Here is a 22,431-nt window from a genome sequence, read left to right on the forward strand (position 1 = left end):
TTGAGAAAGAAAGCAAACTCTGAAGTCTTCAAAGAAAATCAAGAAAGGTATGCAAAGAAGTCAAAGGGTGCCAAAGGGGAACTTAGACACTGGACAAAAACAAACAAAACCAACAACAATAAAACAAACTGGGTCCTTTCCTTCCAAATGCAGGAAATGAACTGGAGAAGAACCCAGTTTATTTTTGGCCTTTTGTTTTTAAGAACTTCGAAAGAATTTATTCCTGATTCACAACCTGAAAGACAAAAGGAATGTTTTTAAATGTTCTGTTTTGGTTTTTCAAACTTACTTCACATTTACAATTTTTTGGAACCTGATACAACAGATCACAAATCTCAAGACTCACATAGCTGAGCTGAGCTGCTGTAAAAAGTAAAGAATGACCGGGAGCTGTTATGCCCCGGGATCTGGGAAAGCCGGCCATGTGGGAGATGGAGACAGCGGGGCTTCACATCAGGCAGAAGGTGGGTCATCTCCACAAGGCTGGGCCACAGAAACCACATCCCTGAAGGTCTAGAGTATTGCTTTGCAAACTCCCCAGAATAGGTTCCACCCTCCTCACTCTTCTGAGAGATGTTAGAGCACAATGCTTGAGATCCCTTGCCTGAGCTCAAAGCCATCTCCCAGCTTACTCCGCCCAATAAGCAATGTGACCTTTAGCAACTGACATCAGGTTCCCAACCACCAGTCTCCTTACCTGTAAAAGCTGGGCAATAATAACAACATCTTCACAAGGTGATGTGAGAATCTAGTGTTAAGAACAACGAAAAACCTTTAGTACAGTGCTGGGTACCAAGGAAGGGTTTGAGGGTCAGCTACTGTATTAATAACAGTACTGCAAAAATAATGGTATTTCAATTCAGTAGGTTTCCAAATTCTGTTTGGAAATAAAAAGGCTTTATTCATTAAAGAAGTAATGAAAAAAAGTTGTAGATTGCTTTCTAAAGGTAAAAATAAATTAAATACTTACAATTCTCCTTAAGATCACCTGAACCAGAGAGGAAACAGGTGCTATTCTGAGTCTTGCTAGGAAGGGGAGTAGCTGAAACTCTGTCCAGCTTTCCCCCCAAGCCCTGTAGGTTATACACCTTGCCACCTACTCTGTCTGTAGTCCCAGTTAACCTAGCAGAATTACACACTTCCCTCCAATGTTGAAGTAGGGCCATTGCTGAGAAGGTAGGAGGAAAAAAAGTAAAACTGGGTATTTATGAACTGGACACCAAACAATCCTTAGAAATATCTAAAGTTATCATTTGATAAAGATTCTTTTTACCAATAATTCCCTAAAAACTGAAGCCCAGTAACTTGCTTAAAAAGAATCCCTACGCACTCTCCAGAAGTTGAAAGTCAATGCAGAGACATAATGTACTATAACCAGCACTGATTGACCCATATCCACTTACCCCTTAGACAAATTAGAAGATTCCTGGTCTTCACTGAAAATCAGGGTCTGTTTAAGCCTGGAATATTTCTATGGAACCATGGATTGCCCAAGAACTATCAAACGGTGTGTGCCTGTGTGTCTGTCTGTGGGTGGGTCTATGACTGGTGTATGTCTGTGTCTGTGTACAGAATGGGAAGTGAGGAACTGGAAAATCTCCCCCAAAGGCTTCAGTCCATTTACATCCAGCTGACCAAATCTGAAGAAGTGAAAACTGAGCCAGGAGCATCACCAAAGAGCAAAGACCACTGACTCCACCCACCCATGTTTAAAAACGTTCCCCAAAGATCTCCATAGCTGTGTCATCTAGCAGAGGTTTCTAGACTCTGAGTTTCATTTTGGCTTCAGCCAGGGAGAGAAAGGATGAAACTAAGCAAGTGTAAAAGGGGTGATTCTGTCCACTGTAAACCTGGGCCTGCCTGGGGCCAGAGCACAGACTGCAAGGGAACAGCACCAAAAAACAATGAGGTAGAGAGGATGTTTCTGAAGGGCTTTATTCGCTTTTTGATGGTTAGGCATTCCCAATGTAATGGGCATGCCCACAATCAAACAAATGTTAAGTTTCACATACTCCAAAGTCAAACAGATGATTTGGGAATCATTCCTGATAGCCTGGATAAGTGAGAGTTGATTAAGCACTGATGTTAAATTATGAAGAGGCTGGCTGGCAGTCTTTTACTTTTTCAAAGTGAGTATCTTTGAGTAAGAGCCATATGGGTGCTGCAATAATGAGGTTTATAAATAGGCTTAATATTCAAACAAGCTGGCTTAAAAAAATAAATAAATAAAACTTGTGCTGAGTTTCCAAGTTGACAGCAAGATACCACCCAGTTGGGCACAAGAAGGTTTTCTGGTATGGGAAGCTGAATTTACAACAACTGAACATGCACAGTGGGAACTCGAGCTCTGCCTTCGGTGTTCTCCCGCACTTCCAGGCAAGGATGACTCATTCTGGTCCAGATCCCGTCAGATCCTGTCTCCATCCTACCCTACCAAGGTCACTACCACTCCAATGCACAGACAGCATTGGGAATCTTGGTTCTCAGCTTTCAGTTCCCTCAAGGGAGTGGAGACTGGGGGACAGACTCAGAAAAAACAAAGTGCACAGCAAGACTCAGTTAACTGTGTGGAGTTCACTAATGTTCTCAGGAGTTCAGGTCACATGCAACTCCCTGTGGGAAAGTGGACGAAGAGAAAATGTCACAAATATCCATGAAATGAACAAGGATCTGAATGATCATCTGATCCTCTGGTTTTGTTTTTCATTGGCATATGGGGGGTAGACTGAACAGAACTGGGTATCTGTAAACTTCTGCTGAACATGCCTTAAATCATTTGTAGGACCTCCTCTACATGTTGCTAAGAATGGAAGTTTCTTGTATGTGTCTTCTTATTCCTACCAGTGATTTCATTTCCATGATGCATACATTAAAACCTAGGTTTGCAAAGCTACGTGTATGTTGATTACTTGATGGCACTTCTCATTTATAATAAGTAAACACCAATAAGAAAGTGTATATAAATTGCAGTTGCCTGGCACCTTCTTGTAGAGTATTGGGGAAGGGGAGATGATATTAGAGAAAGTGAGGGATTTTCTTCCCTTACTAGTTCAAATATTTCTTAACTGATAAACTGCAGAGGAAAAATCCATGTAGGCAATGATTCTATTTTCCTGCTTGGCCAAAGATCTAAGGAAATACAAAAAATAAAAAATAGTGAAGTGACATAAACTCACTTTCACCTAGAATAGCCTAATAATTAGGAAAGGGTTGTTTTTCTGTAAATCTTCTAGAAAATCTTTCTGCTCGCTTTTTTATTAGGGATAATTGTCCCACAGACTCACACCCTTTCATTTAGCCTTCTTAGTAAAGGAAAATCATACTCAGGGTCAGCAACTCCCAAAGTACAAAATTGCAATATGTTTAACCCAAAGTGATGAGATCAAATTCAAGTGAAGAAGTGAGGTTTGGGGGTAAAGGTGGTGAATCTGAAGAATGAGAGAATGCTAATCTGAAACAGAGCTATGAATAAGACAATCAATTCTTAACTCATTCCTGGAAACAAGTATATTTCTATCTACTGCTGGCTGGACACTGGAAAGAGGAGAACCTTTGAGAAAGATTAATCCAAACTGAACAACCCCACAGGAAGCCCCACATGGAATAGCACCAACTCACACAGCCAATCCACACTGTGCCCCATGCTCCCACATTTCTTCTTTGTTCTCCCTCCCCAGCCCCCTTGTCTGCCTGCAGACAGCTGGCCAGACACAGAAATCCAAATCTCTTGTGCATGCCTGCTTCTCTCCCGGGCCTGGGTTAAAAATTCCAGCACTCAAATTACTGTCCAACAGCTCCCCAAATGGGACCCCTCCCCAAAGAAAGCTGAAATCTTCCTCTGGAAAGCAAGGCTTTTTGAGCAGACCAAGCATTATTCCCATCTTGCTTTAAGCGAGGCAGTGAGCTAATTACTGGCACCAGCAACAGAATATGGAAAAGGCTTTTTCGAGAAAGAAAATAGAAAGTAAATGTCATGTTTGTAGAAGTCCAGGTAGTACTTTATTTTTTTAAGATTTTATTTGTTTATTTGACAGAGAGATAGAGATTACTAGTAGGCAGAGCAGCAGACAGAGAGAGAGGGGAAAACAAGCTCCCCGCTGGGCAGAGAGCCCCAGGTGGGGCTTGATCCCAGGACCCTGAGATCATGACCTGAGCCAAAGGCAGAGGCTTAACCACTGAGCCACAGGCGCCCCGAGGTAGTACCTTTTTACATAAGTTATTTATCCCTCTGGTCACGCATTTACAACCACTTGCTGTGTTATAAGTACAAGAAAACTGCGTGGGTGGGACTGGAAGAGGTTTTTGTGACCACTTTCCTGGGCGCCTGGCTCCCGTTTAGATAAACATCAATGAGAAAGGCTGAAAACAAAAATATTTCTTAATATCTGTGAAACACTGCCTAAGTGGGGATAAATCCAAAGGATTAAGATAACATCTTACTCTTTATAGATCTATCCCTGCAATTAGGGGAGGGGTAGAATTTTTAACTTGAATTGTCCAGGGAGTTGCTTCAGCTCCCTACTTTGTTCTTCCCCATACATATTTAGCCAGAACAAAAACTCTATCTTCTGCCAAGTTTAACGTCAGGGACTGGTCTAATTTTTCCAAGCCTTTCCCATCTACTCCAGTAGTATTTTTTCCCTCCCTGCTCTCTTAGACCCTTCCTCCCAGCTCTTATAAAAACCTCCTTCTGGTAGAAAGCAGGGGAATTTAAGTCAATATACCAGCTCCTGGAGAGCAAAGGTCTTTCCTATCTCCTCTAAAACTGTCTCTCCCAGTAACATCATTCATATAAGGCTCTTCTCTGGACACAGACTCTGTAAACTTCAACAATTTAAATGTGGTAGAAATGAGGCCAATATCCAAAATACAGGAAAAAAAGGGGGGAAAAATTAAGCGGCAGGTGCGCTCACAGGGACCATTTTGAGCTTCTACTGCCAATGGAAATGAGTTGAACGTTGGAACCAAATTCTCCTTGTGGATAACCTTTACTGCAATTATCCAAAGACTCCCAGAAATGGGTACTTTGAACAATTCCTTCATTTTTTTTTTAAACAATGACTAATTTCAGTCCATAGTTTTATAGAAAGAATGACAATTCTAAACAATATTTATGGGGCTTCAATTTATAGTAATTAATCCTTTTGTTTCACAAATAAGCAACACAGGACTCTCTTCATGAAAGTGTTTATGGTTCCTCATAGTTAGCAGATGGGATTTCCAAATAGCAACCACCTGGACTAGTATACTAAGTGTAAAATTTTTCGGGGGAGGTATTTTAAAGGTAAAGACCTGTCAGAGTCATTCTTAGATAAAAGTCAGAGAGGTAGAGGGAAAAAGGGTCAGATATTAGTCTGAATTTGAACTATTCCTAAAACACACATGGAAGTAGCTTTCAAAAACTAATCTTTCACTACTGGATTTACTCAGAGTGTCTCTAGAGTACAGGAAAAGTCTTGGTTATTTCAGCATTTTGGTTGTTTGGAATCTGGATAAACAGAACTTAATGTTCTTTGGATGTCCAATAGTGACTTTCAGCCAAAATATCCAACGCATTCTTACGTTGATTGTTTAAGTTTTCACTCTTCTGGTGGCCTTAAGGGAAAGGAAAGCTTCAGCGGAATCTTGAATATTAGGTCCCTCTGGAAGAGAATGAAAGTGAAGGGAGGGAGGGCCATTTGGGGAAGCCCTTAAAGAGAGAAAGGGCCGTGAACAAGGCACATGTAGTATGGAGGGTGAGAACCACAACAGGACCTATGCACTGCCCCAAAAGACAGAGACCTGGTGTGTCCATCACAGGCCTCCTCTAGGACAGCCTTGTCCCCACAGGGTAGCACTGGGCAAGTCTAGACAAAGGATGGCCTCCTGCAGAGTCCAGAGAACCCCCACCCAGCCAAACTTCAACAGGCTGTATGGTGGTGGCTGGGCTCCACACTTTGGGTCTCACTGCCTGGCTCATGCCCTGTTTTCCCAGAAGGTCCGTAATGAGGGGTTAGATTCCATTTGGCTTTTTGGGTCAAGGTCTCTTTCTACCTTTAGAATATTGGGAATGATCCTTCCTACCCTCCAGGTTTCTGTCTCTACTCCAAATCTATGTTATGGTGAGCATAGCACCAAGTAGTCAACATAAGGATTCCAAGCAAAGCTATGTACACCAATGGCTAGCTGGCCTTTCCCATATGCTGAATTAAATATATATATATATGCCAATGAGAAAATACATATAAATTTACAGTCTCCTGGCACCTTCTGTCAGACCATTTAGGGTGTCACACTAAACTGTGTTCTCTTATGTGTGTATGTCTATGTATATATACAAATATACCATTTTTTTTCCTTCTTACTTTGTTGGGCTATCCATTATACCTTCAATCCAGAACTTTCATCTCCAGACCCACTTATCCAACTGCTCATGCCTTCCCAATATCTCCTCAAGGACATCTTATAGGTCCCTCATATTCAATACATCCAAAACTGAACTCATCTCCATTCCTTCTGCTCCCATGCACAACAAAACCTGCAATCTTGCTCCCCCCTCAGTGGTCCTGATCTAAGTAAATAGCATCTGGAAATGAAGCAAAAAACCTGGGAGTTATCCTAGATTCCACATTCTTCCTCATTTTCCACATCCCAGTCCTGTTGAGTCTATCTCCTGAAAATCTCTCAAATCCATTCCTACAGAGCTACAATGGCTTCCCATTGCTAAAACCCCCGGTCTAAAAAAAAGAAGCCTCTTGGCCTTAGCACCTCTTCTTGGAAATTGCCATACCATGAGAGCCAAGAAGAGGAAGAAGCCAATGCATAGGCTAAAGCATCAAAGAAGACAGTGAGGTAGAGGTCCAAGCAAACTGATAGCTTATGGACCCATAGAAGCCACAGGAGCAGAGATAAGGAAAGCCAAAGGCAAGGGATACTAATACCAATTGTTGGAGTGCGTGCCTACTTTCTAGAGTTTGATTCAATGTATCAAGAATATCCATCACCATCTGATCACAATCACCGCCTTTGAGAGACCCACCTTGCTCATACCAAAACAATTCCTTTTGGTCCTTTGCCCTGGACCTGTGACTTTTGGGACTAATTCTGTTTTCATTTGTGGCTGAATGTAACAAGTATATAATAAATCATCTCTTCTGCTGCTTTGGCTAAAGAAAAATTAAATAATTAAAATAAAATAAAATGCAAGATCTGATCCCCTTCTAGCTGTGTCTTGAGCCTCCTACCTCCATAGAGTCTTGGCTACAGCTACTTGGCCCTCCTGTTTTTTTCAGAGCTTCCATGTTCAATTAGCTCTTTGCTAATGTATGTTTTCCTAGGCTTTGAATACCTTAGAATACTCTCCTTCACCTCTTTCCTTAACTAATACCTACTTGTTCTTCATAGCTCAGCTTAAATCTCCCTCAGAGAAGGCTTCCTTGATTCTTGGACAAGGTTTCATTCCCTCACATGTTTCCACAGTGCCCTATAGTTCTTTGTGGCACTCATCAATGTAAATAATTACTTGTGGAATTACATGTTTAATATTTGCTTCCATCAGTAGACTGAATGTTCCCTAAAGAGAGGGAGCCTTTAGCTTGCTTCCCACTCTCTAGTGCCCGGTGCGTGGGGAGTGCCAGGAAAAGTGTTTGCTTAGTGAATGAGTGATAGATGACTTTCCTGCATATAGGTGTATGTGTATTCATTCAAGTATATAAATAAAATTCATTACCTATAATTATAAATTATGTCTTCTTGATTGAATAATTCTCTTAAGCTTTTCATTATTTCACAACCTAAAAACATCTTGGATGTTCATATACTCATGAAGCCTCATTTGTTTAATAAGAATTGTCAAAAGAGCACACTCCAGTAAGTCTGAAGAATACCAAAGCTTCCCATGGACTCAGTATACTTTCTCTAGGAATAGAGTATTTTATTTGTTGTAGAATTCATTTTTTATTATGATGAGAAACTGCGATGGCCATTCTTAAAACCATTACGGACTACCTTATGGGCCTCATGTTCAACAATTATTTTTCTTAGTCTTTTACTGAAAAGCCATGAGTTAGGTCAGGTGAGTACTTTCCCCCCCGTATGGGAAAACTGGAACCAAGCCATCTTCTATGAGCCAAAGAAAATTAAAGATAGAACATCAAACTAGAAATGCAGAAATCTCTCTGCTTATGGCTGCCTCCCAGCCAACAGAGGCTGTAAAGCTTGGTCAAAATAATAAATACTTAAGTGATAAATACTGAGTTGTAATTGGCTAATAAGTCAGCACAACCAAATTATGTTATGCAAGTGAGCACATGCTAATATACTGCATTAGTATTCAAGTACAGAAAATTTCATTCTAAGTGTAAGAACCTACTTAGCCTTTTTCTATTCACCTCTTTCTTCCCTTTAATACACACTAAGGAAGTATTCAGATGAGACTTACTTGATCTTTAGTAGGAAGAGAAAGACAAAAACAATTCCTCACACATGAATGTCTTCCTTCTCAGAACCCTAGGACCCTGTGTCAATATCACTTAATAAGCAATTAGTTACTGTGCATACTTCTATTGTTTTTTTTAACTTCTCACATGTATAAAGAATTATCTTGTCTCTAACTAGACTCTAAATTTCCTGAGAGCAGGGCTTTACTCCTGATATTTCCACATCTCTTCTGAAGCTCCTAGTATCTGGTATATAATAGGAGTTGTACAAAAATATGCTCAGCCACTTGACATTTTTAATTAAATGAGAGAGTGGAAGGACCCATTAATATACTAAAATATGTAATCTGGTGGACGTAAAGAGTTTTTTAGGTTATTCTTTTGGCATTGCTTTATTAGTGAGAGTCGGGTGAAGCCCTTCTTCCATAGGCCATCTGTTCACAAGGCTTTACCTCAGAACCATGACTCTCAGACCCCCTGCTCCAGACCAAAGGTCTTTCCACAGTTCCAGACTGCTATCACCAATAACTACGTGGATCTCCCAGAGGCAACTCCATTTCAACATGTCCAAACCCAAGTTTATCATCCTGCTTTATCCAAGCCTGCTCTTCTCTCCATGGCCCCTAACAAGGCAAATGGCAACAAACTCACTAAGACATCCAAGCCAAAACAAACTTGGAAGCCAAATTCTCCTTCTCTCTCTCTCTGCTCCAAAACTAAGTGGCACTACCCTAAATTCAAGAATCCTCTCCAACTGCTCTCCAGACCTCAGATTCCATCACCAGTCTGCCCTCCACATTTCTTCCAGAATAGCCCATCCTAAAATTCAAGTCTCAATCTTTATTCTCTAGCTTAAAGTCTTTTAACAGTTCCTTATAAGGTAAGGGATAAAATGTAAACTCCTTAAAATTACATGTATCAAAATTAAAAAGATTCCGCAAGATAAGTGGAGAGTGGGACACACTTCTATGTATGTGCAACATAGGAAAACGTGTTAAAGTACTTACCTCCTTAAATTATAAGCATGTATAGTTTTGAATAAAACAAAAAGCAAATTTTTCAAAATTACATGTTTCACTATCTGGCCCACGCCTTCCTGTCCAACGTTATCTCTCACTCCTCCTTGACGCGCTAATATCTCCTGTGCCTCTGTACTTTGCACACTCTGTTACCTCCATTCGCTAGCTTCTATCTATCCCTCCATATTGTACTTGATACGTTGCAAGAGGACATCACATAGCTACCTTTCAAGGAAAGTAACTAAGGTTCTTGGGAATTGATTTGTAGGGGAAGGTCCCCCTGAGGGACCAGGGACCAATTTGGGGGCCAACTCCTTTTGAGGTGACCTGAGAGATTTCTATCCAGTAACTCAATGTTAGAGGACAGCAGATGGACCCAACCACACCCTCCTCTTTTAGGAATTATCAGTGAGAGATGAGCATAGAGAAGGGCACTAGGACTCAGGCTATATCCCTAGGAAGTAGAAGCAGCTTTTCTCATTTTCCATAAAATCAGCTCAGAATTCTGGGCTTATTTATTCTGGTTTATTCTGGGCTGACTAGAGGATTCCTTGTTTTCCTCAAATCTTTGAAAAGACTCCTTCGCATCTTTGCAGAAGGCTGATATGAATGAAAAGGATCTGTGTAAGTTTCTTCCTTGTGACTCTAAGGACTCTGCTAGAATAAATCTGCAGCTCACTGCTAGCCTGCAGCACCTTCTCCTGGCATCCCAGGTGGAGGAGCCCCTGTACGTTCCTCTGTAACTATAGTCAGCACTTCCAGCTTCTCCTTTCAGTCTCTCCTGCTAGCTTGGCAAGGGCCAAAGGGAGGGCATCTTATCTGCTTTTGCACACCCAGAGCTTATCAAAGTGCCTGGCATATAATAGACACTCAGTAGATGTTAATTGAGTAAACTAATGTTGCCTGAACATTGATGGCACTATTAAAAATTTCTGATGAGTACAGAGAAAATACAGCATAAGAGGGCTTAATTAAATAAGAAATATGAAAGCAAAGATGCGGGCTTCTTTGCCTATGGCTTTTCCCCACATCTTTGGAAGAGTCACTTAAGCTTCAATGGGGTATTAGTGAAGACTCTTTAAGACAAATCAAACTCCAAGCAACCCAAGCAGAAACAGCCCGAATATCCTGTCGCTGGGAGAGCCCAGAATCTGAGAAACAGGTGTAGGAACTGGGGCTTCTGGGAGCAGACCAGGGCTTTCCACTCCATGTTCTCCCCTCTGCTTTTCTCTGAGTGTTGGTTCTCCTGTCCCCTCTCACAGAAAGGTCTTCTCCATGAAGTAGGAAGTGGACCCAGTGGCAGTCACCAGGAAAACCCAGAAGGGAAAGCAGCACTCCCCAACAGTCAAGAGAGCAGTCTCAATGAAGGACTCTATCACTTCTGCTGGGTTTCCCTGCCACACCTGACTCCTACCACTGTTGCCACTAGGGTGAAATCCTAAGACTGGCTAGTCCTGGACGTTGAGCTCATCCCTAAGCCAAGGGTAGGGAGTAGAGGGAGGCAGGGCCCATTACCAAACTAGGGAGTCAAAAAGCTCACTGAATACTAAAAAATCAATAGTGCTGGTCTGTTATCTTAATAGCCATTTACCTCCCTTTATATGACAATATTGTTTTAGATAATGCAAAAGAAATCATCTTCATAGTGTCACATAAGCAAAAAATTCATTATACTTGGGCAAAATAAATACATGATGGCTTAAATACAATTGTGACAATAAATGCCAAGGAGTCAGTGAAACCTGTTGGCTTGCTCTCAATTTAAAAAAAAAAAAAAAAGTATAGAAACATTTTTTTGTCATCATAGAACAGGCTGGCAAATAGGAAAACTCTTGATCAGGACCCAAGGTGCAAGTCATGACTCCAACCTATACAGTCCTGAGGTTCCCCAACATCACCAGAGGAATAAAGGGCCACCCTTGTCATATTTTCCCCGATTGGAAGTTTCCCTGACAAAACAACCACTGGGAAGGGCTCTTACAGATTCCACCATCTCTACAGAGGAAAGAGGTATGACAATGATACTGGGGGACAACAGAGGTCTACTGAAACGGAAATGGTGGGGGGAGAGGCTCCTCCCAGAAACGTAAGCAGACAGCATCCCTTTGGCAGAAATCATTAAAAAGCTCAGGTGTGTAGTATTTGTTTCCCCCTGGCTTAGAGGAACGTGGGTATGAGATGGTAGCAGGGCTGCAGAAGGAGACTGAGGAATACCACAAGCCTCGAATCACAGTCAGCCTCCATGCTCGGGTGTTCAGCACCTTGCTCAAGGGAGATAAGAGTCATCATTATAGTAAACATCAAAACTTGCTAGGGTTTTGCAATCTCAAGAGGGGGAGATAGTGTTTAAAATTCCCATTTCTGATAGTCGATATGCTATTAGCATCCTGATGTTGTTACAAGGCTAGATTAAGTGTTTTTCCCAGGGGCGTCTGGGTGGCTCAAACGCCACCTCAAAACGTCTGGGTGGGTTAAAGCCTCTGTCTTTGGCTCGAGTCATGATCCCAGGGTCTTGGGATCCAGCCCCGCATCAGACTCTCTGCTCAGCATGGAGCCTGCTCCCCACCCCCCCGCCTGCCTTTCTGCCTACTTATGATCTCTGTCAAATAAATAAATAAATATCTTAAAAAAAAAAAAAAGTTTTTCCCAGAAAAATATGTGAACAGGCTCTAGATTTCAAATACGTATTGAGAATTTACTATATACCAGATAGTACTGGTGCAGGGATACACCAGCAATCAACACAGTCCAAAAAACTATGTCCTCATGAAGTTTATATTTCAGTTGGAGGAGACAGACAATAAACACAATAAGTAAAGTACATAATAAGTAAATAAAATAAATACACATGTAAAATACGTTTACATAATAAGTAAATAAAATACATAGCTTTCAGGTGGTGAGATGTGTAAGAAAAAAGAAACAAAGCATGGGGGGCGCCTGGGTGGTTCAGTCGGTCAAGCATCTGCTTTGGGCTAGGTCATGATCCCAGGGGATCCCACTGGGCTTGCTGCTCAGCTGGAAGTCTGCTTCTCCTTCTCCCTCAGCCTTCTCCCACCTCCCCACTCACACTCTCAGAATTTCTCTCTGACTCTCTTAACTAAATACAATCTTTAAAAAAAAAGGAAACAAAGCATGAAAGAGCAATGGGTGGATGTTGTAACATGTAAAGGATCATCCCCTATATTCTCCTACACTGTGGATTCTTGGCAGATAAGAACAGCAATAACAATCCTCTTTCTGCCGGTAAGGATCACTCCTTTCCCACATCTTACCCTGTTCCTACTTCAGTTTAGATTTCTGTGCCCAACCTGAGTAATGATGTTAACAAAACTTGCCTCCTATCTACTTCATGCAATACAGCGTGGATAGGTCATGGGGCCTCTAAGCTGACCCCAATATATATTTATCCTCCTTTTTACTATTAAAAAGATCATATGTGGTTCTTTATGTTTCCGTCATCATCTATTAATCAAACGTTTACTATTTGAGGTATGTCCTGGAGGTATAGCAGTAAGACACACAAGGTATTCATCCTCAAGGAACTTACGTTCTAACAGAGGAGATGAAAAATTCAACAGTAGACTGAACACAGAAGATACTGACAAGAAGACTGATGCCACTGAACCGTTCAGGTATGAGATGATCAAGTCCTGAACTTAGATGGCTCTCAAACAAACGGAACCAAATTCTTGACTATCTGTGTTTGCCTATAAAGCCCCTTCTAAAGGGAGTCAAGGTAATAGTGAAAATCCAATTGTGGCTATTTGGTCTTTCTAAAATGTTGTAAGGGCTGTTTCCTCTCTCTTACCGACAATCTGTTGTGTGGACAAACAGAAACATACCCTTCCACCTCCTATGAGTTTCTATTTTTTGAACTGCAGGAGTGTTATTCCAAATGGTATAAATAAGCATGCCTTCAGTTTCCAGAGTCTTTAGCAACTTATCATAGCACTACTGTTTGGGTTTTTTTATTTTTTTGTTTTTTTAAGTGGCAGTAAGAACCATTAACAGTAGTAAAAAAAAAAAAAAATATATATATATATATATATATATATATATATATATATGTCACAATAACGATAGTAACATGTCCTTTTCAAAATAGAAAGTGGAGCAACAGATCTCCTCAGATTGCTTTTAGGGAGGGCATTTCAGTAGGAAGGGTAAAGAGAGGAATTCGAAAACACACACTTGGAGAAGAACCAACCCACACGTTTTAATGTTCAAAGGCACAGGATGCTGAGTAGATGGAAGAGACGAGAGAACGAAAATGTGGTTATGTCACACCCCAACACCTTGGGGAGAGAAGCCGAAAAGATAGGAACCAGAAAGTGGTAAGACAGTGTGTTATAAGCACTAAATGCTTTTTCACACACATGCTCAGCCTGGCTGATTTACTCAAACACTCCCCTCTAGCCTGAGCAGCTCCATGGGTTGGTTGTAGTTATAAAAACAGCCAGAGAGAAGCAGCTCCTGAATGTGTGTGTACAAGTCCCTTCAGCTGAGATTTTAGGGGGCCCCCCTAGCAGCACTTTGATGTTGCCTACCTCGGATCCCGACTTTGCAGACACAACGATTTTCTGTGTGCACCCCAATATGATCAGTTGTAACGTTCATACATACAACATGTGCTTACTATAAACACCAAATGCACCTCAATGGTCAGGACAGCTTGCCAACCAAAAAGACAAGATCTCCAAGTACCGCCTCTGTCTGCAGCAGCCGGACAACCCAAAAATCATCTTATTTGGCATGGTTTCCTGTGCAGATCCGTGGCCATGAAACTCACTTGGATTACTGATGGAAGGGCTTTTATAAATGGCGCTTTCAATGTGCCATTGAAAACATATATGCCTTAAAAAACATATATGCCTATCCCTTCCCTTTAGAAACTTTGAACATCCCGCTTGGGATGTGGTCTCCTCTAGGATGAAGCTAACTTATATCAGCGCCTTTTTTATTTTGTTTCAGGTTGTGCGTATGTGTGCGTGCGCGCATGCACGCTTTCAAACACACTAACTACTGCAAAACGAACTGCCAGGGAGCTCCTATTCCCATCACTGTCCATAAGGAAGAGAATGGAGAATATACTTGGAAAAAAACTGTTGTTGTTGTTGTTGTTGTTGTTGTTGTTGTTGTTTTAGCACTAGATATTTGATGCCAAATGTCTCATGAAATGAGTACTGGTAGTTATGAAAGGTGTTTTGGGGATCTGCCTGGTCAACTGAGGGGCAAGCTGTAAATGCACAGCTATCACTAGAGCTTTCTGACCAGGATAACCAGCTGTTCATTGTTTATGAAATCTTCTCACAGAAAATACCATGTATTTTAAGGACACCTCTCCTTAGCACCCAAAACCAGACAGAAACAATGAAGTGAATGAAACTCAGAGATCTCTGTCCATCAGTCCAACTAGAATTCTGGCCACTGTACTGAAAGCAAATGTGCTATTTCACTATTCTAAGGAAACTCCAATATTTGTTCTGACCCCCCACTTTCTCCAAAAACAGCCCTACCTTCTAGTAATTATTTCCCCAATAGAAAGAATCCTAAGAAAATATCAGAAGTTGAACTAGAATGGGGCAAGGAAGAGGAAAATTTAGCAGCCAGAATGAATGTTGAATTTGAACTGTTGGTAAGTTCTTGGACCACCTGCCAAGATGTCTGCAAGCATTTTGCAGAGAGTATCTTCCTTTGATTAACAGTCTGTGGCCTGAGTGCCCCCAGACTCCTTGGATAAAAAGATGAGAAACATCTCCGTGGACATTGAGCTAACTACAACTGAAATCTAAAGACATTTCCCTTTCCCCCAAAGAAAGTATGCTATGGAAATAGCAAGGCATTCTAAAATACCCAAAACAAAACAAAACAAAAAAACCCAAGTCTCTTGGGGGAAAAAAAGGTAGCAGTGACTGTAATTAACCGAGAAGCAGTTGTGGAACGTCCAGGGCTGTATTTAAAGGGACCTGCAGGAAGGGGGTGAGCAGTCATGGCTGTAGCAGGGTCGTAAAATACCGATTGCAGAGAGAAACGGGGTAAGAGAAGTAAATAGATTTACTTACAGCCCTCGGAGCCGAAGCCAGATTTTCTCGATCTGTTCGGGTTGCAGGTACTTCAGAGAGTTGCTCTCAAATTCTTCAATCTCCTTGGTTGGCGACTCCATAGCTGCAGGTTATCACTGGGAGTGAGGCTGTGAGAGTTTGGGCTGGCCCTCTCCCCGCCTCCTCGCGGGTCCGGCCCTCGAGCCCCAGCCCGGCGCCGCGCGCCTTTGCCTGTCACTTTCTGTGCCCCTAAACCCGCACTTACTGCGGGCTCGCAGCACGGGCGACCCCCGGCCCAGGTGCCTCCCGGAGGCAGCTGCAGGAACCAGCCATGGTCCCGAGCACAACAGGGACTGTGCTCCTGCTCCAGGAGAAAGCACCTCGGACCTACTCGGATTTTTTTCTTTCTTTCTTTCTTTCTTTTATTTTTTTTCTTTCTTTCTTTTTTTTTTTTTTTTTTTTTTTTTTAAGACAAAGCCACAGAAACGATCAGTATAGCAGCTGATGGATTTGGGGGAGAAAGGGAGACCGGGTAGGGAGGGGGAGACTGAAGGGAGAGAAGGGAAAGAGGCGAGAGAGGGAAAGGGAAGCACCAAGGGGGAGCTGGTGCGGGCGGGGTGGTCCGACCTGGAGGCCGCGCACCTCACTGGCCCGCGTCCCCCGCCCCAGCCGCGGGCGGCCCGCGGCTTCCCTCCCGTCCCACCTTCTCTGCCCAGCCTCGCCGCGTTCGCGCCCCGTCTCTTGTTTTCTTTCACTTACCAGCAGCTCTGCTGACAAGCGAGAAAACTGACAACTGAGAAAAGTCGTCTGTCAGCGCGCCGGGGCTGGCGTCTGGTCTGACACCCGCGGGCGCGGAGGGAGGGGCGCACGGGGAAGCGCCGTCCGCGGGGCACACGCTCGGGCCTCGGACCGGGAGCCCCGCGCGCGCCACGCACCGCCCCGGCGCGCACAAAACGACGCCGGCGCGCAGTCCGGGGGAACCGAGGGCTGCGGCCCCCCAGAGGGCGGCGGGCAGAACCGCGCGGCGACCTTCCGCGGAGTTCGCGCCGGCAGCTCTCAGGTGCGGCTCACCTACAGGCCCGCCGGAGACCCGGGTCCATTTGAAATATTAAAGCAATTGGTAGGGATTAAAGTAATCACACATCACACTTAAAAAGTCCCGATATAGTCTCACTAATGAGAGCCTTCATTTGTCCATCCCTCCCCGCCTCCCCGACCCATGATGGGGTCGGGGGAGGGCATGGGTGGGGGGCGGTGGTACCGGGAAGGAAAATATAAACCGACACTGAGGAGGTAGGAGGTTCCACCGATTAATGCCACATATTCCTCAAGAGGTCCCTGCAGGGGCGCAATGGTTGGGCAGGCGTTGAGACTGGCAAAGTTTCAGCTCCACAAAATGGCAACTCACTGTGTCCCCCTAGGTCATTCACAGTGTCAATAAAGCACTGGGCTCTGGAAGAATGGGACCAGATACGGAGTTGGGAAGGGAGGAAGGAGGGGGTATTAAGAGAGAGACCAAAGACGGAAAAAGAAAAGATCCTGGCTCAAGTTGATTGCAGCCAAACTTCCATCTAGACGAAGCCACTACCACCTCCCAGGGCTATTTCAAAGCTGGGACCCAGGGCTCCTGAGATTCTGGGTGCAGCTTGCCCCTTAACCATATTTCCCTCCCTGGCAGATTCTTTCATTCACACTCCCAGAATCCTTTGGCTAGCCATTAGTTCTATGCCTGCTTCTCAAAAGTAAGATAGTGATAAAGATAACAGCTAGTTTTCCCTCATTTTTCCAGTAAAGTTACAGTCATACGACCTTAATAAAGGAATACAATGATAGTGTCTAAATCCTAAATGCTCACCCATTTGGTAGTCAGCATTTACTTTCCAGAAATTAGCGGTGAGAGTGATGGGAATGGCATGACCACCCCCATTCATTCCAGTGGAAGAAAAAGTGGCTTCCTCAAGGTGAGATGACTGACCCATTTGATTGAAAACGGCTTACACACTCGCCTACCACACAATCTGAAGTCACCTCATGAAAGTCAGTCCTTGATTTTCTGGAAGCACATACATTATCACTGAGTTAACACATTACCACCAGACAAAGATAGCATTAAGCAGCCAACATGTTAACATGAAATTCATTTATCTGAAAAGAACCTATTACCTACCCAATGTTACCCAGCAGGGAGCAGTAACCTGCTAAAACTAGATTTTTTTTTTTTTAAAAAAAGACATATTTTAATAACTTGTTTTGGGGATGCAAGATGGGAGGCAGCATGGTTCCAAATGAGGTTACCATCTCTGTGCACCTTGGGCAGCCTGCTGTCGGAATGTGGAAGTGTAGTAATGAGGGGAACAGCACACAGGTATCCAAAACTGTCTATAGTCCAAGCACTGCTCTAAGGTTCTATGCTCACATAATATTAGCAACAACTCCAATAGGCAAATACTATTCTTATCATCCCTATTTTACAATAAAGGAGCTAAAGCACAGGAGGTTTTCCAGACCTACTAGAAAATGAACTGACCTGGAAAAGACCTGCGTTTGAGTTACGGCTCATTACCCTATCCAGTACAAATCTGTCCCCCCATCGGGTCCCATTTTCCACATGGTTCAAGTGAAGAATTTAGGTATAAAGATTCTTTTACATCTGTTCCACCTTTATGAGTCTACAAGGTCATCTGGAGAGAACGGGGTGGGGGGGGAAGAAACCACAGAAAAGGGAGATGCATGTTGCTGAAAACATATTTTAATTATGGTATGGATTCTCCAAGGACTGGCCTGGGATGAAAGGATGCAAGGGAATAATAAAGCATATTTGTCTTCCTGTCCTCCACCATACCTATCACCTTTCCTTCAGATGTGATTTGGATTAAGTCAGAGAAGAGCAAATTTTGGAAGAAAAAGAAAAGGAACAGCCTTTCCCTGCAATTAAGCCAATCAGAAAGGGAAGACAAAAATATTATTCAAAAAAAGTTTCTAAAATGTGGGGCATCTGGGTGGCTCAGTCATGAAGCAGCTGCCTTCGACTCAGGTCATAATCCTAGGGTCCTGGGATGGAGCCCCACACCAGGGTCCTGAGATCAAGCCTTGCATTGGGCTCCCTGCTCTGAAGGAAGCCTGCTTTTCTCTCTCCCACTCCCCCTGCTTGTGTTCCCTCTCTCACTGTGTCTCTCTCCGTCAAATAAACAAAATCTTTTTTAAAAATAAGTTTCTGAAAAGTAATTTTGTTTCATTTTTTAAAACTGAACATGCATCAGATAGTTAGCAAGGATACATCCCTCTTCTTTATTTTCGAGACACATAGTTTTTGGAGCCAGAGAGACCTTAAAGATAATATGGTCTAGAAGTTTACAAAATTTGTAAGTGACAGAACATTTTATTTAGAATAACATTTTATAAGGGACTCCAATGCTATTTCATGTTGAAAAATTAAAGAAAGAGCTGCTCTGGTTGAATAGGGCAGGGAGGAAATGCGTCGTTCTCAGGGACAGGGTCCACCTCTGCCTTCTCTAGCTCCCATTTCTGCGTGAGGAATACTCCCACTTCGCAGATGAGAAAACTGAAGCCAAAGTACCGTAAACTATTTTAGGATTTCTTGCTCCTAATCCAGGGTTGTTTCTAAACTACATTGGGAAAAATCTGTCTGCTTCCTGCCAATAAAGTATTAGTACTATTAGATGCATCATGTTATTATGTTACTCAGATTTTATTCTTTTTATCTATCACAGACAGGATATGTTTGACAGCTGCAGCAACATTATGAACAACAGTTTCCATGGGTAGCCCACACAGAGAGAAGCAATAAACAGATGCAAACCCACCGAGAAACTAAAGATCTAAGGAAATGCAAAGCCACTCACAACTTTGCTTGGGAAGTTAATTTCCACTGTGACTTCCTTACCTAGCTTTTTCAGTAAGACTTTTTAGGAAGTCTTATATGGTGAAACATCATATAAGATGTTTAGATAGAAATAGAAAGTAGAAAATAGATAGAAAAAAAGATAGACATGCATATATAATATATAATGCACATATACATACATATACATATACGTATACACATAAATATAACTGCCAATTTAAAATAGTTCCCCAAATAAACATAGAGTAACTTTGTCTAAGCACTAGGCAAGCCTCTGTATCAGCAGCATTAAGTATCAAAAGATAAGAGAGAAAGTAATGTCCCTTTGTGTGGCAGAGTTCAAGGAAAAGCTCGGTGACTCTCCGACAAGGAAGTAGGCATCAGGCTTTATATGCGAAGAATGAGCCCTCAGGTCCCTTTCATCTCTAGGACATCACAACCCAATAATAATCATAAAAACCACAATCACTACTTTTACCTGTTACTGAACACTACTACCTTCTGTCAAGCATCATGCTAAGCACCTCATAGGCTGTTTCATTTCATCCTCAACCAAACAGTTCAGAAGAGTTCCTCATGCCCATTTACAAGTGAAGGCAAGAAGAGGTTCTCAAAGGTCAGATCCCTTTTGCAAAGACATATAGTTAACAAGTGGCAGAGCCAGGTTTTAAACCCAGAACAGAGTGCAAAGCTCCTGTTCCTTTCCTTTCTGTGTCCCTGCAGACACATAAAAAGGTAAGTAAAAGGATAGATAACAGAGAGGGCAGGCCTGCAGGAACACAGAGGAAGGGTCACTGATGCTGGGGGGAGAAGGATAGGAAAGCAGAGGTGACATTCAAACTGGATCTTGAAAATGGACGAGAAGTTGCTTACATGGAAGATGAGTGAAGGCAGGTGATTCCAGAAAGGGCACACTGAATGAAAAGAAACACAGAAGCACGAGAAGGTGTGCAGCTGCTCCCAAACTATTTTAGGTGGCTTGACTGTAAGTGCATAACTAAGAAGAACAGGAGGAAAGGCTGGAAGGATCAGCCAGGCTATGGTCATGGAAGAAACTCAGGCTCTCCCCACATGACAGAGAATGAGGGGTGATGCTAAGCAGCGGAAGGCATGGTCCCATGTCAAGGGTGCCCGCTGCCCTGAATACACATCATACACTGAGATCAGCTCTCCAGGAACCTGCCAGGGGCATATGCAACAACCATGGGGCAAATGATAACCAGGGTTCCATAAGAGGAATCCGACTATCAAATACAAATGAGCACCTCAGCCTACGAAAAAGGAAGAGTTGCCCAAAGAAAAGAGACACAACCAGAAAGTGCACGGCATTGTCTCCAAAGAACCCTTCGAGAAGCTTCAAGATCAGGACTACCTGCTTCAACCTTCATGAAGCTCACCAGCGCCCTTGTTACATTTTTCATGATTTGGCAGTGGCATCATCCAGAGAGTCTGCTGAGGGGGAAGTTCTAGAGAAGACTTTAGGATATGGGAAGTAGCACCGCCAGGCACCGCAGCTCCTCCTTCCCCTTCACACCAGATGTGAGCCAGCCCCATAACACACTGTCAGCGGAGGCTCTCCTCTCCCATTGGCTTCCCTTTCTGGCAAGGGGCCTCTCTGGTGACAGTCACACTGTCTTTTCCCTTTGATCCCTTCTCATTTTGGTTTTATAATTTGGGGCAGACTCAGTCTCAGGAACCACTTCCACCAGGAAAAAGGAAGTACAAGAAGAAGGGTGAACCACTAAGGCCAGAGGACTCCCATTCTCTGGCCCATCTGAAATGGGGCTCTGAGTAGCTACCATCTCAGCTACGCAGAGTTTGGCCAAGAGGGGGAGGGGGAGCAGACAGGAGAAGAAATAGGATGCAATCCCAGCTCAGGTGTGGTCTCACTGAACCATTTTCTGCCCCTCTCTCTGGCAGGATCCTTCACGTGCTGTGGCAAACTCATGCAATGCTTCCAGTGGAGGTGGCACAGGCAAGCAGAGGTCTAAGCATAGCACTGAATCACACGTGACCTGGGATAAGATACTTCCCTTCTCTGGCCATGGGCTGGGTTGGGCTCAGTGGCTGCCAGATCTCTTTCAGTTCTCACATACCTTTGAAACCCATAGCCTGGCCTGGGATAACCAAACTTTTCATGGGCCCCCAAAAAAGCTACAGAAAAATCTGGAGTCTGGCTAGATTTGACTCTAACAAACACAACTTCAGTTGGTCAATCAGAGCCATCCCTGTATCTCTAAACAAAGTGACCAAAGGGTGACATGTAACTATAGCATTCGTTCCCTATGAGAGATTTGATACGGCCCCTGGGAAAGAGAGAGAGTCTATTTATCTTTCCTTTGAGATAATATTATAAAGCTTGAAGTTATCCTGGCCCCGGGGTTATCTTTTTACCATGTAGAGAGAGTATACCAGAAAAAATGACACCAACACAGAGAACAGCAGAGAGAATAACTACAGACACAAAGAAGCAAAGGTTGAAGGATCTTTTGAGCCCCTTGATCCTACAATGCCTGAAGCCAGAGCTATCCATGGACTTTTTAAGTGGGGAGGATATATGCTATGGTAGTGCTGTGAATTGTGTAAGACAGATGAATCACACACCTGTACCCCTGAAACAAATAATACATTATATGTTAATAAAAAAATTTAAAAAATAAAAAAAAGCTCAACCCCCCCTCCCCAAAAAAAGTTATATGAACCAAATAAACAATATGAATCAGACTTCTGCCACTGAAAACCATAAAAATTCTGACTAATAGAACTCCCATAGAGGATTTTTGGATGGAGTTAAAAAAAAAAATGTATGGCCAGTGCCTTAAACACTGAAAGCTCTCCTAGCATAGTAGAGTTCCTCCCCCATCTCATCCATCCAAGAGAACATGAAGGCAAGGAACCTGGAAATGGTACAGGACCTTGGGGTGGGCAGGGGACCCGAGATAAATGTAAGGAGACTTTTTATCTTGATAAATAGGTGCCCCAATAATTTTGTTTCAGTAACAGTTTGATAATGGCCTACCAAGGCATTGCCATTATTATACAAGTGAGTTCCTCAAAACGATCCTAAAGTGAGTGAAACATGTTAT

The 22,431-nt window shown here is 42.9% G+C and overlaps 1 protein-coding gene across 6 annotated transcripts in view; it reads right to left on the reverse strand.

Moving 5' to 3' along the window:
* PDE1C (phosphodiesterase 1C) overlaps positions 1-16,310 on the reverse strand; it is a 302,827-nt gene extending 286,517 nt beyond the window's left edge. For 2 of the 6 annotated variants that reach the window (XR_006384292.1, XM_044246329.1), the window contains exon 1: positions 15,502-15,898. Coding sequence is in view for 5 of the 6 variants with exons in the window: in XM_044246329.1 (XP_044102264.1) it covers positions 15,502-15,602 (101 nt within the window). In the remaining variant the exon portion in view is untranslated. Of the gene's footprint in view, positions 1-15,501; positions 15,900-16,239 lie in introns of those variants that run through there. The other 4 variants (XM_044246332.1, XM_044246333.1, XM_044246327.1 and 1 more) reach the window with 3 other exon arrangements.
* Positions 16,311-22,431: the final 6,121 nt, after the last annotated feature.

This window comes from Neovison vison, chromosome 4 (genome assembly GCF_020171115.1).
Source record: "Neovison vison isolate M4711 chromosome 4, ASM_NN_V1, whole genome shotgun sequence".
NCBI lineage: Eukaryota > Metazoa > Chordata > Mammalia > Carnivora > Mustelidae > Neogale > Neogale vison.